The 13,850-nt window shown below is 37.0% G+C and overlaps 1 protein-coding gene across 1 annotated transcript in view; it reads left to right on the top strand.

Annotated features, from left to right (window-relative positions):
* Nucleotides 1-13,850, top strand: part of CACNA2D3 (calcium voltage-gated channel auxiliary subunit alpha2delta 3) — a 247,363-nt gene that overhangs the window by 150,286 nt on the left and 83,227 nt on the right. The window contains exons 15-17 of the mRNA XM_027884815.1: nt 6,296-6,379; nt 11,675-11,746; nt 11,973-12,034. Coding sequence (XP_027740616.1) covers nt 6,296-6,379; nt 11,675-11,746; nt 11,973-12,034 — 218 coding nt within the window. The remainder of the gene's footprint in view (nt 1-6,295; nt 6,380-11,674; nt 11,747-11,972; nt 12,035-13,850) is intronic.

The following is a 13,850-nucleotide window of genomic DNA, read 5'->3' as shown; positions in this document are numbered from 1 at the left end:
TTCATTTAGGGTAGAATACTCAAAGATCCTGAACAAGGACCTTGAGTTCCTTAATTAAAGAAAACACGCATTTGAAGACAAATGCATATGTTCTTGAATCAAATTGCATCTTTTGTTCAGATTCTACCATTTTTTTGATAAAAACAAGGTTAAAACATGTTCTGATTTATGAATTAATCTCATAACATCCTTGATTATTAAGGATTTTGTAATAAAAAAAATCGAAATCTTCTATCTCTGAGAAGATGGAGGCATATATTCTTACTCTCAGTATAAGCTCTGGAAGGCTTGTAATGGGAGTTTATGAATGTCTGTATGTGAATACTCTACTTATTAGTCTAAATGAATCCAACTGATACAATGCTTTCTATACATGGATGCATATCTTTAATTTATCAGTCCGAATTAGGGAAAGTTACACATAGAAATCAAAGCCCATGTAAAATATCACAATGCCCTCACAAAATATACTGGTGGTTTAGCTGCCTGAGTAGGTTACCATTTTAAACTTAAAATGTGGACTGTCACAATATATTGTATTAAGCTACAGGACCTGGAGTATTTGAAGATTGCTAGATCAGTATTAAGTCTTTTGTAGCTGTAAATTCTGGGAAAATTTGTTTCTCCTAATATAGAAAAACAGAGAAATCCAAGTCTCAGGGGAAACATTAATGCCCCACTTAAGCAGTGTTAGCCTTTCATAAGCAGCAAATCTCATTTCTCTCTGGGGAGTCCCGCCTGGAACGTAAGATAACCTACACTTACCCTTGCTTTATTCAGCAACTCCATAAAACTCTACAGCTGTAGCTGACAGCAGAATATTTAAATGATTTGAACAGTGTAAATGCCTCACGTTCATTTAAATAACTGAAGAATTCAATCACTTGAATGCCAATGATTATTCCTATTGGAGTTTACATTTCAAAAAAAAAGACAGCCCATCTGAATCCCTGTGAGAGCATTAAATTGCTATCTAATTAGAAGTGCAAAATTACATATATTTAAAAGATAATTAAAGGTTTGAAGGCTGTTGAATAACTGGTTGTACATATAAATGAATCACTGAAAATTTGTTAGCAATATGTGAAGCTTTCTTTTATTCTTTGCTTTCAGCTTTGAAGTTAGGTATAACCGAGCTCAGGGGTTTAAGTCTGGTAGTATTAAGATAAAGGCAGATGTTTTTAATTATTGCTACTCAAACCCCAAATAATTATAAGCAGCTGCCAATTTTACATAATCCCAAATGACAAATCCTGAGAATGCAAATAAAATCCCAAATAGAGGGGTTGCTTTCTTCAGTGGAGTAAATCACATACATGTCGCATCTCTAATCAACTGCACTCCACCTGAGAACATGAGCTCAGCTGATGTGCTCTTTGGCCAGGCTCAAGGTGTGTGACTTAAAGCTGGTTTTTGTATTGACTTTTAGCTCACCTTGTACATTTCCATATTGTTCTATCACGTTAATCACTACTGCACCATTTGAAATGCAAACACACGTTGTGAGTGTAAGTAGACAGACTAATTTAAATACGTGTGGCATAAGAACTCTTTTCTTCTGTTGCTTCACTAGAGGGTTCTCCTGTGTGCATGGCAGATCTAATTTTTCCTACTTTTTCTCTACCTGGAAATTTAGAGTTGCATTATTCTCTATTCCTTAGCAAACTACATGGCTCCTGTTGTCAGCTTTTTTCTGCAGTATTTCTGCTAATTTTATAGTGTGGCAGTTTTTCACTGCCATCTGGCATGAAAAATCAGTCCAAAATAACTGTTTTTTGCTACCAACCATAACCTAGGAACTTTGGGATTAAGATCTTAAATATTAGGCTGGTCATGAAAAATCTTCCATTGGAAAGGGAAATTCTTCTTCCTATATTCCTAAGAGAATGAAGATGGCACCTTTTTTAATATTAAAATGAGGAGGTTTGTGTAGAAAACAACTTTTTTTTTAACTGAACACCTACAGATTTGAGGTTAAATGCAGATCAACAGGAGATCATTTGCGGTTGCAAACTGGATGTAAATCATGAAATAAAGGCATCACAAATAACAAATAAGGATTGTGTGAGCAGGAAAGAAGTATTCTGAATGAAATAAAGAGCTTAAAAGCCAAGCAGTAGTGATTGAAATTGATATAGGATGCCGCTTCCCATGTATCTGCAGGCAGAATGATTTGGAGCAGCACAAGCTGTATTCATGTGTTCAAGTTTGTGTCCTCCAAACAAACAAAAAAGGATCAATCTCAAATCCTGTTGAGATTAATACGTTGACCAAATTTTGAAGTATTGATTCAAAAATATGAAGCTTCATCCAATGTTGCTATGTTTCAAAACTGGGGGAGTTTTTTCAGTACCTCATTCCTTACTTTTGCGCATATTAGTAGTTTGTCAAGAAAGAACTATCCCCTGAAATTATTTTACCTCTCTGGGTTTTGGTTGTTGTTTAGTAGATGCTTCCTTACTATATTTTCTTACAGATGATTCCACATGTGTGGCTAAGAAAGTTCACTAAAAGCTAGTGATGCTTCCAAGGCTGCTATCACAGCAACTTACTCTCTCCTATTTCCCCATTATCCATATAGAGCACGTCTGAGAAATTCCAATCACCTTAGACCCAAGACTTGCAGCTGTTAAGATGTAGTTTGCTCTCTCCATGATCAGATTGCTACACTCTGACTTTATGAACACGTGGCTGGTCATATTCAATGCAGATGGTTTGGGACTGCTTGTGTTAAAAAAAATAAAATCAAAGCAAAGCGTTTAATAATGGCACATGTAAATGGTTGTATATGGGGTGGTGAAAAAATGTGATTCAATCCTCAAGTAGTTCATGTCACATGTTGTTTGAATCATCCAGTGCTATAACAGTTTGGCCCAGCCTCAAATAAAAGATACTGAGTAAGATAAAGCTCATTCTGATCACAAAATCCAGTCCTGTGCTCTTTTCCCAAACAGCAGTGAGTTGGAGCCATCATGCAGTTTTGAGCAGACTAAAAGATTCTTCTGTTGCAGACCAGATATTTAACTTCTTTCAGTTTGTGGTTTTTTTTCCCCTCACAGGGGTTAACTACTATATAATATCACCACACATTTTAGGCTAGTCAAAGTAGATTAACAGTACACATTTTAAATCTAGCTCTTTTTCTCATGCACTTAAATCAGAGTAATTTGGTAGAATTCCTAGTTTGTATCTTTCCCAACGGGTCCCCTAATGCTTTGTTTCAATGCTTTATAGTAATCTTGCAGATGGGTTTGGCTTCAGCTTTCAATCAGTATTTTATACTTCACCCAGGAGCCTTAGAGATAAAAGGTTAGATTAGGTTTGCTACCAGAGAAGAAGATATAACTGAATGCTATTTTTAAAATCTTCTGTGTTACTGAGGAATTAGTTAAGCAACAAAATTAGAAAGAAACTGGAGAAGAATGACCTTTCAACAGTACTGTTATGAAGCATCTTATATGTGATCTAAGTGCATTTATGTTTGACATACATGAGCATAAAGATATGTAGATTTACTGCTCAGAATAAGGTGATATCTTCACGAGATTAGATTTATAAGAAAAGTTACCCAGATATAAAAATAATTGCCCTTTTTTTTGTATCACATCTTTTCTGGAAGCTTTTTTTTTTTTTTCTCTGCTGTCCTTTTCTGAACTATAAAATAAATCTATTCTTCACTTGTTGAATTCCTGTGTAGACACTTCAACAGTAGCTCCTAAAGTGTAATTGCAGAATAAGGGGTTAGACATCTCAATACTTCATTAGTTCCTGTCCTAAATGTGTTTAAGAATTACACTTTCAGTTCCTTTGAATGTTTATAGAGCTGAACTCCTGCTAGACCACTGGGAGCTTGGCTTTGTTCCTTCTAATCTAAATTTTTAATACATAAATGCTTCCAATTCTGAATTTTCTGCAGAACTTTGAATGTTTTATCCAGCTCTTCTTTTGATTGCTTTTGGTTTTCGTTCTCTAAGTGCAAGGTGTGAAATCTATATGATTAAAATAAATACGAACCCCAGAATCAGTATGATGCAAAAGGTTTGCCTTATGTTTGAAGCCTACTTCTGCTGTCAGACACTTCAACTACTATTGTCCTAAGTAAGGATTTACACATGTGTCTGAGAATGCAGTAGAGGCCAGAAGCTCTTCAACATCTGTGAGTGAGGATGTAATTAAACGTTGGAACCAGTACAGGAGCTGTTTGCCCTACTCAAATGATCCCAGCAAACTTCTATGTAACCCTGTTCAGCTCTCAGTACTTCAGAGCCTGACTGTAACCATTTCTATACTAGAATGACTAAATCAGATCAAAGACTTGTTTGGTTAATTGGTGCAGCCACAGAAAGTAGATGTAGTTACTCATTGTAGAGATTAAAGATAATATTGATATAGCTGCAGCCACAATGAAAGGCTTGCAAAACAGTTACAAAAATCAAGCCCTGCTAATGAACGGGATGTTATCCTCTCATATGTTATTCTTGTGAGATTTAGTTATACTACATGCAAATTTTGTGTTTGAGTGGGTATAGTTATCTCTGGCTATCAGAGCTGTCATGTAGCAAGAAGTAATTGTAGAACTGAACTGCTTGAATTCAAAGTCTAGTATATAAGTGTGTGCTGAAAGCAGTTCTTTACATCTCTCTACCCATCTGTTGAATAGTATTAGAATAGAAGTAGACAACCTTGTTGTTACAGGAACAGTGGATTTTAGCAGAGGGGCAAGAAAAGCACAGGAAAGTACTTTTCAATTGCATCAATTCTGACAATGTAGACTAAGACTTACATGAACAGAGTTGTTAGGATTTTTTATTAAAAAGAATGAGATTTGACTCAGGATTTTATCCCACAGAATTTCCCAAAAGAGTCATCTGTAGAAATAATTGGAGTATCTAATTTCTTATGAGCAAACGTTAAGGAGGATCCGTGAAGCCCATGGTAGAAGAAACTTTACAGTGCTACCAATATCTCAAAATCTCTTGGTGATTATGATGCTGCAGTCAATATTTTTACAAGTTTACTGTTCTTCAGGAAGATTTTGTCATTCCTATTTTAAAGTATTGTGGTCCACAAGTGCAGCTGTGGGATTCACATGAGAATTTCTAATTCAGAGAGGGAAAAGTCAGGCTGGGAATAACCTTCTTAATGCTCAGAGAGCAAGTCTTCCCCTCGATCTCTGTAATCTGCAGAATGTGATTAAAGTCCCTGCACTACTGGCTGTGGTGATGAATTGCTCGTCTCAAACACTGACAGGTTTGGTTTATGGTATAGTTGCTCCTGCCCTGAGGGAGGAGAATCAACTATACCTACTGCCTTACAGGTACACTTTGTATCCTTCTGTGATGCTGTTGTTGTTGAACAGTCAGAAAAGCAATTTGGGGATTTTTTACAGCACTCCAATGTCTCCTGCCATACTTCATAAAAAGACTTGTGATTTGCTCCCACTTTTATACATCATAAAAGATAAGAGACCAGATTTTACATTGTACTGATCCTCTCCCAAATTTTGTGGTTTGATTTTGTTTTGTTTTTTTCCAAATATAATCTCCTAATTTTACTTAACCAGTTAGGTTCTTTATTCACAAGTCTTCTTAAATATTTCTTTCTTCCACTGAGACAGGTTTGTTTGGTTAAGCTAGTAGGCTGATTTCGAGTGTTCAGCAGAGGGCAGAATTTCCCACATTATAAACACCTCGGTGTCAAATCAATTTGTCACTAGAATGTTTATTTTAAATGTGTGATTTACAGCGTAACAGTGAGTAGTGATAAAAACCCCGTACACTATCATTGTTAGTATGTTACTTTTCCCCCCCAAGAAGTTGTAGATAAAATGGAGTATCAGCAAATGTTAACACCATACTTCCCAAGACTTGCATCTTATCTTATTTAAAGTGAAATGGGTAAACATTTTGTTGATAAGATTATAGTAAATATAACTTCCTGTACTGCTGAAAGAGCTAGTTTGAGACTTTTAACATAAACTGCCGAATCCAAGGTCTGGTGTATTTTCCATATGGGGAGAAGAAGGTACAACTGCTGAGTTTGATTTCCCAGTGTGTCCATCAAGAAAAGTTTTGCTTCACGGCAAGAGATCATGCAAATAATCATGTAGGCTTTTAGTTCACAGGAAACATTTATGCAGCAGCACAGTGCACTTTTTATGAATTAAGCTACCTACTGTGAAGTGTATTGCACACGATCAATATCCAGCAATTTTTTTTTTTTAATTTTCTGATACAAAATAGTTGTGCAAATAAAACAGGATGTGCTAAATGTTTCACCTTTATTTTTATACCAGTATGAAGAGGGGAAGAAACGAAGAAAGCCCAACTACAGTAGTGTGGATCTTTCTGAGGTTGAGTGGGAAGACAGAGATGATGTGGTAAGTGATGTGTTTTAAAACCCTCTCAGAAGACATTGTTGCATCTCACTACTGTACCTGGAAACTGTTTAAGTTGTCATTAGAGAGGCCACCTGACTGCTCTCAGGAAGGGAAGGACAATAGACCCTTTTACTTCATTCAGAATTTTACAACTGTTTTGTATTGTTTCTTCCTTACATATCCATATACCACAAACACAGACTCTTTGTATATTTGGTAAAACTCATCACCCTTGCAGACTCCATGCATCCCATTGTGTATTTTTGCTGGATAGCAGGAGAGACAGGAATAGAATGTCTTCTTAGGGCTGGCCCAGACAACTGCTGAAACTCAGAGATCAAAGAATGAGTTTAACTTCTTTCCATGAGATCCCTCTTTCCTTAATGGAAGTAAAGAGAGCTGTTTTACTTAACGCACAGAATCCAAAACCATCAGATGAATATACAAAATTGGATTCTTTGACCTGTATGCAGAGCACAGTTTCACTCCCAGCTTCTAATTCCAGACACATGAGGAGCTGCAGGAGCATGCGTTCTGTGTCTATCAGCTGTTATGCACACAATGCTTTCCATTAACCTCATTTTTCAGTGCTCCATCTACTCTGTAGTTCACTCTTTATCTTATTCTTTCTTACCTTTCAGGCTTAGCCTTTTCTGCAGTACTGTATCAAAAGCTTTCCTTATGCCCATGGCTTAACCTTTGCCTGGTCTTTCTGTCACTTCCTCAATAAATCTGATTTGTTAGGCATGATTCGTTTTGTGTGAATCTGCGCTGACTGTCCTTAATTAAATCGTAACTTTCCAGGTGTTCCCCTTTCTGTCCTGTAATTTAGTTTTTCCCATAGGTTCCCTACTGCCAAAGTCACGACTGCATGTCTGTATTTTTCATAGATGTCTCCTCGATCCCTTCTCAAATATCAGTACTGTGTTAGCTTCTCCCAAGTCCCTCGTACCTCTGCTTTTCCAGAGAGGTTTTGAATATATCCACTGAAGGTTCCCATATTTACTTTGTCATGTCCTTCCGTAATCTGGGATGGATCACGTACAACAGCCCCTGGAGTCTTGTCAGTCTTCAGATGTACTAATTTCTTGATCCCTGTTCTGACATAAGTCTATATTTTCCTTCTCCCTTACAAAATATATATCTTGCATTCCTCCGTCTCTCCACCCCCTTTGTGAATAGTCAAACAGTTCATCTATGTTTTAAGCAGTGTCTGTTCCACCAGGTGATAGATTGTCCTTGGCCTCTCCTCGGAGGCCATCGCACTTCCTTAGTTCAAGTTTTGTGTTGGAGTGCACACACAAAAACTCTTGTTAGTGTTTGTATAGCTTTGTGCTGTTTCCTATGCACACTCTATTTAAGGTTCCTTCATTAGATTTTCAGACAGTGTAGCAGCCTTTGCAAGCTCACTGGGTTCATGTTTTATACCTGCCTTTTTTTCTTATCTTTGATCACATATTACTCAATCAGTTTCTCTGCTAATGTCCTTTTAAAATTTCCTCTGTCCTTTCAAATGCTGTTTCTGTAGTTACATACAGCCCTTAAAACTTCATGATTTTTCTTCTTCCTCTTTCTCTTTGGTTTGTTTTCTTTCTTTTTTTTTTTTGTATTTCTTCCAATACTTCGTCTGCTTAATTCTGACATTTTAATCTCTCATTTTTAATCATATCTTAGCAGAAATTCAGTAGTTCAGTTAATGTAACACTGAACTATTTCTATGAAATTCCAAATTTAGTTTTATTTATAATTGAGATTCTATCTGAATACACATGAAAGTCCAGATTAAACTCTCTTTAAGTATTTCCTTTGGTTGACATCCATATGTTCTGTAACTTTATCTGAAAATTTCTACCAGAAATTGCATTTTGTCTATCTGTAGGCTGCAAAATTTTTATTTCACATTTTGATGAAAGATACATGCATACCTTTTATCTCACTTTTTGCCTTTCACTTATAAAACAAGCTTCTCAAAAATAAATTTTTAATTGCATCATAGAGATAAGCTGCATGTGGCTTTGCTTCGTCCAAGACGTTGGATTTGATGTTCTTGATTTTTTCCAAGCTTGGGTAGTAAAGCATTGTTTATTCAACTGCAGAGGGAAAGAATTAATATATTCATATAGCTGCTTTTAATAACATGGACTACTACTGGGATATTTTTCTCCCATGAAACACTTATGTGGAAGCTGATTAAGACGTTTTCTTACTTTTTACCACATTAATTTAATGGTTGTACAGTTTTCCAGGAATACAGAATGATCTCATGCTACAGCAGTGAAACTGAGTTGTTAGCAATTGATTGGAAGATATTTAGTTGAAGGAGCAAGAATACTTATTACTCTGAAGAGGTGAAGAAATTGGTCTTCTCTAGTGATCCAATAAGGAAAAGGTGTCCAAACTAAGGTTATAATTTTTTTCACCATGAAATAGTGTTATAAATATATCAACTCATTTTCCAGGTTAACAATACCTGCTATCTTGCTGTTAATGCATTTTATTAGAAACAGAAATTTTAGCATCAGCTTATTAAGTTAACAGTGTCTTCCAGCAAGGTTTGCAAATACACAGGACCAAAGAGGAGAAGTTTCAATTCAGATAGAAACCTTTTTCTCATTAACTCACTTAAAATTCCTTTATTATAATTTCTAGCTGAATGAATTTTTTTTTCCAAATAAAAAAGACCATGAATGAATGTTTTGGGGCTTGGAGCCAATTGAGGCAGTACTTATTTTATGCATTTGAAGAGGGAGATGAAACTGCAGAAGAGCTGAGAAACCAGATTACAAAGCCAAGAAATGCAATCACAGCAAGCAGGGGAAAAAAAAAAAAAGGAAAGAAAAGTAAAACTCTAAATCCCACATGCAGACTTGATCTTAAACACTAGTGAGAGTTTAGAGAACCTTTTAGTAAATCTATGACTTGCCTGAGGCTTGTGGGAGGAATGGGTCTTAGACAACTGCAGGCACCAATAGGAGAAAAATGAAAACCATGTTAAAGATAAATGGAACTGTTCTGTAAATGTTAGAAAGTAGATGGTTAATTAAGACCAGCTTTCCAAGTCCAAAACCACAAAACTTAAAATAGGAAACTATTTCCAGAATTGCCTATTATGTATTGTTAAAAAAAAAAAAAATCTACAGTAAAATATATGCTTTATTTTACATATGCCTCCAGCTAAAAATTATTCTTTTACACTCACTGACAGAAGAGTAGGACTGTTAATTCAAATCTAGATGCCCTAGAATTAGATTTAAAGAGCTGCAAAGTTTGCAGTTTTTGATAGGTCAACCATGCTCAACTTGTTCATGAGAATAAAACCAGATACTTCACTGGCAAGTTTAGTCATTCACTTTTCATTCCATACTAAGAAAGCCTGCAGAGTGCATTTATAAGTCTATCTTCACAATTTTTCATTAAAACCCCACTGAATTGCCCAATCTGGCAAGAGGTGCTCTGGAGCAGGAGGTATTTATTCACAAGAACATGATGTCCAGAATTGTGTTCAGATAGATAACCAATAGAAGAGACATAAAAATGGCTCACTTTGTCAATATTATTCTGCATTTTGAATATTGAATTGATTAGTGATAGTGGAATTTTCCAATTGTAATGAAAACTACAGCTGCAAAAGATTTATAGGTGCTTTTTACCACAACAAGCAAAATAACTCACTTCTTCCATTAGTAAAACTAAGAGCATTAAAATGAAATGTTTCCATATATAGATGGTATAACTGTTAAACAGTAAGTTTCTTATTTCTTCCCTAAAGTTCCGAACTGATAATTAGGCAAATTGAAAGCCCTAATGTTGACAATTTTCAAAACAAACCTGTCATGTCATTCTTCAGTTTCAGGCCAGAGCCCCTGCCCTCAGACCAGCTGTGCCAGGGTAGCGTGTCCTCATCCTGCTGGTCATTTTGTCCTGTAGACCCAGGGGATGGCTGTTGGTTCTTTTACTCTTCTTTTCATCATCATGGCATGTTCACCTAAGGGGAAGGATGTGTGTCCTCTGGGAGGAAAACTTCTCTCCTAGGGAGCAAATAGGTGTGCTGTGTGAAGATGTTTTAGAGGTGGTGGGAGAGGGACTTTGCAGAATAGGTTTGGGATGATCTAGGTTTAACTTTCAGAGCAGCAGGTAAATAATTGCGTACAAACTCTTTTCCATTTATTTTCTAGTTTCTCTAGCTTCTCTGAGTTTTTGGTTTATACAGTAATGAAACTTGGTTTTGAGGGGGGATTTAAAATGTCTCTTGGATGACTTTGAGAGGGAGAGGTCCAGGACAATTCTTAAAGCTGTGACTGACCTAGGGCTTAAATTACAGAGCTAAAATTTATTACCTTGCAAGGGGAACGTGGAAACCGAAGGACAACTGATGGAGCTGCAGAGCACTGCAGTTGTGTATTCCCAGTGAAACAGGTTACTGATCAAACAGGCTGTCATTCTGTTTTCATGGGCTAGTTCTAATTTCTGATGTAGTTAGGATGAAGTTTCTGATGCTAGTTTAGCATGCAGCCCAATGTAGATTCTTAAGCAGAATGCAATGGCCAGTCTTCGCGAACGAAGAACCGGGGAAGGTCTTTCCACCTTCCAGCCTGCCCATTGGACTTTTTAGGTGAGACACAGTGTGCGCGGAACTGAGCCCACCCTTTAATCCTGAGGTTCATCTGCCGGGGCCAAGCATGCTTGGACGGTGGCAGTGAGGTCCTCAGGATGTAGATGGATTGCCTTATGGGCTAACGAGCTCCATCTGCCCGGGGAGGGGCCCTGACCGGGAATTGAACCCGGGTCTCTGCAGTGACAGTGCAGTGTCTTTTCCCCTAGACCACCGGGGGCTCCCTAAGCAGAATGAATAGGGTAGGGTAAGTGGTGCTTTCTCTTATTCTTTATAGTTGTTGATGTAATCAAACACTGAGCCCTGGTCTAACCAGCTAAACCCAACTGGGAACCTGGTCCTTAACTTCCCCTGCAGTAACTCCAGAAGAGTAAATTACACTGTGTCACAGAAGATCCAGATTACTCCACAGAGAGCTATTTTACTATGAGGGATGCTGAAAGCTCCTATCTTCTGTGCCTTAGCAATGTGCCTGGAGTTGTATGGCAGGAGCCTTGGCTAATACACTCAATAATAGAATCTGTAAAGGAGTTTCTCAGTGCCTAGTAGAATTACTGAAATGAAGAAATGAAGAAAATTGAGCACTGCTTAGGCCAAATGAGTGTACTGGAGAGCTCAGCAATAAAAGAATCACAGAAAATGCAAATAAAGGGATTGATTGACACACGTTTCCTTTGTTTCAGCTCCGAAATGCAATGGTGAACCGGAAGACAGGGAAATTCTCCATGGAAGTAAAGAAGACAGTGGACAAAGGGGTACAATGTCTAAAATATTATTCCAACTAAATGTAAAGCAAGCAATAATTTTTGAACAGTTTTTAAGTTTGCTATAAATATGATTCACTGCAGTATATATTTTTTTCACTCACTGAATGTAAACATTGCTTCATATTTTATCAGAGACTAACCACTTGGTCTTCAATATATTTCTCATAGCAAACTAAATTCTTCCCCCTCCCCTTCTTTCTTGTTCTGAATCTAGAAGCGGGTATTGGTGATGACAAATGACTACTATTACACAGACATCAAGGGGACTCCATTCAGGTAGAGCCGACCATAATAAATGGACGTTTCATCCAACTCGTTGGGTTTGTGCTTATGCAGAGCTTGTGAACTCATTAAAAGCTCATCAGGAAAAGTTGACAATGAAATATCCCTGGACAATGCTGAAAATAGCAAGGAAAAAGGAGCCTACCAGCATTCCTTTCAGCTTTTCCAGGGATGGAAAGTTTGTGCAAGCTCACACAGGCAAACTCCCAGTGTTTGTCATGGCTTACGTTTCATTGAAAAAATATTCAGTTGAGGTTTACGTTGAACGAAAGGCTTTCGAAAGTACTTGGAGAGCTATAAATACTATAATCCATTTAAGTAACTACATATTGAGCCCCATTTTGATTTTTCTTTTTTTCCACAACAAGAATGTAATGTAAAATGAGATAGTATTTCACTTCCAATTTGAGGTTTGGATGTGTTTTTTTTTTTTTCCTCTGAACTACCTTTGGTGTATTTCTGTTACTAAAACTGAGCACATTGGTAATTTTGGCATGCATTTAAGGAGGGGGAAAAAAAAGGAAAAGAAAGACAGGTAGTCACTTTAAAAATACTCATATTTGAATTAGAAATAATCAATTAATAAAAGAGTACCTATGGTAACTTATGCTTAAAGCAGAAGGGTGGCAGTTGCAATACTCAACTGAAATTTTCTTCAATGTAACTGATTCACATAACTCGAGCTACCTTGCCACACAAAGAAACTACAGGCACATTTCTCTGACCTCTAATGCATGTGTTTATTCTTGTTGAAATTCACACATGAGTGGTAATACTCAGTGGAGGTTTGGTTTTGTTTTTATTTTGTGGAATTTTTTGTTGTTGCTGGGGTTTTTTTGTTTGGTTGGGTTTTTTGTTTTGTTATGTTGGTTTTTTCCCCTTCTGGCACTGTCATTCTTGCCCTATAAGTAAACAGATACATGCAAGCAGTGCAAGTTATGATGCTAAGGACAGAAATATTTAAGAACAAGGTCCTGCTTTTTCAGCATGGTATATATCTAGTTTTGATGGGTTGTTGTGTAGGTTTGGGAAGACAGCAGGGGCAACATTTATTAAAATCTATACTGTAGTGGTAAAGTTGTTTAGTGTTCAGCCCCTTCCCAAATTGAGCTGTTGATTGCAGCTTGTGTGCTCTTGGATTTGGTGCCTCTACATGTGCTTCAAGTACTGGCAGGTTCTTAGCCTGAGATAATCCCCTTGAATGAATGAATGCCAGAAGGTATTCTGTGTATGTGTTCAATAAGAAGAGGCATGGGATCCCCAGCCAGTTCATTAAACTTGGATAGTTTAAGTGGTAGACTAAAAACCAAACCAAAACAGAGTATGTAACTGTTGAGAATTTATGAAGCCAAAGTCAATACAAAAGAGCTACACTAGCTAAAAATATGAAACACAGAAAAATTAGTCCAAGAGGAATCATGATGCTGTTGTCACATTGGAAATTCTTTTCCTCTCAGTAGCTCCATCAATTCCCACACTTCTGCAGTTTCTCAACAGCTTACTCTGATTACAAAAAATTGTCTCCTTCGTTGTAAGGCCATGGGCATGTTCAAGGCTCAGCTGAAGAAATCTCATGCTGGGTGAACAGCAGTGAGCTTAGAAGGGCTCATTTATTAGTTTGCCAGAGAATAATGGTTTACTGCACCTCTAAGCACACATAAATACAACCAATTGTTGCAGCCACATCAGAACTGAAGCGTCATTGGAGAAACTAGTTGAAAAATAAATATGATCTGTGAGGGTTTGGAAACAAACAGTTTTAATCATAGTACATTAGCTGGAAATGTTAGAAATGGGAATAGTTCTGAAT

The sequence above is a fragment of the Empidonax traillii genome, unplaced genomic scaffold (genome assembly GCF_003031625.1).
Source record: "Empidonax traillii isolate 1590-97213 ecotype Southwest subspecies unplaced genomic scaffold, ASM303162v1 scaffold155:size2260171, whole genome shotgun sequence".
NCBI classification, from domain to species: Eukaryota; Metazoa; Chordata; class Aves; order Passeriformes; family Tyrannidae; genus Empidonax; species Empidonax traillii.
The sequence above is the reverse complement of the archived record's forward strand: the minus strand, read 5'-3'. Positions and strand labels throughout refer to the sequence as shown.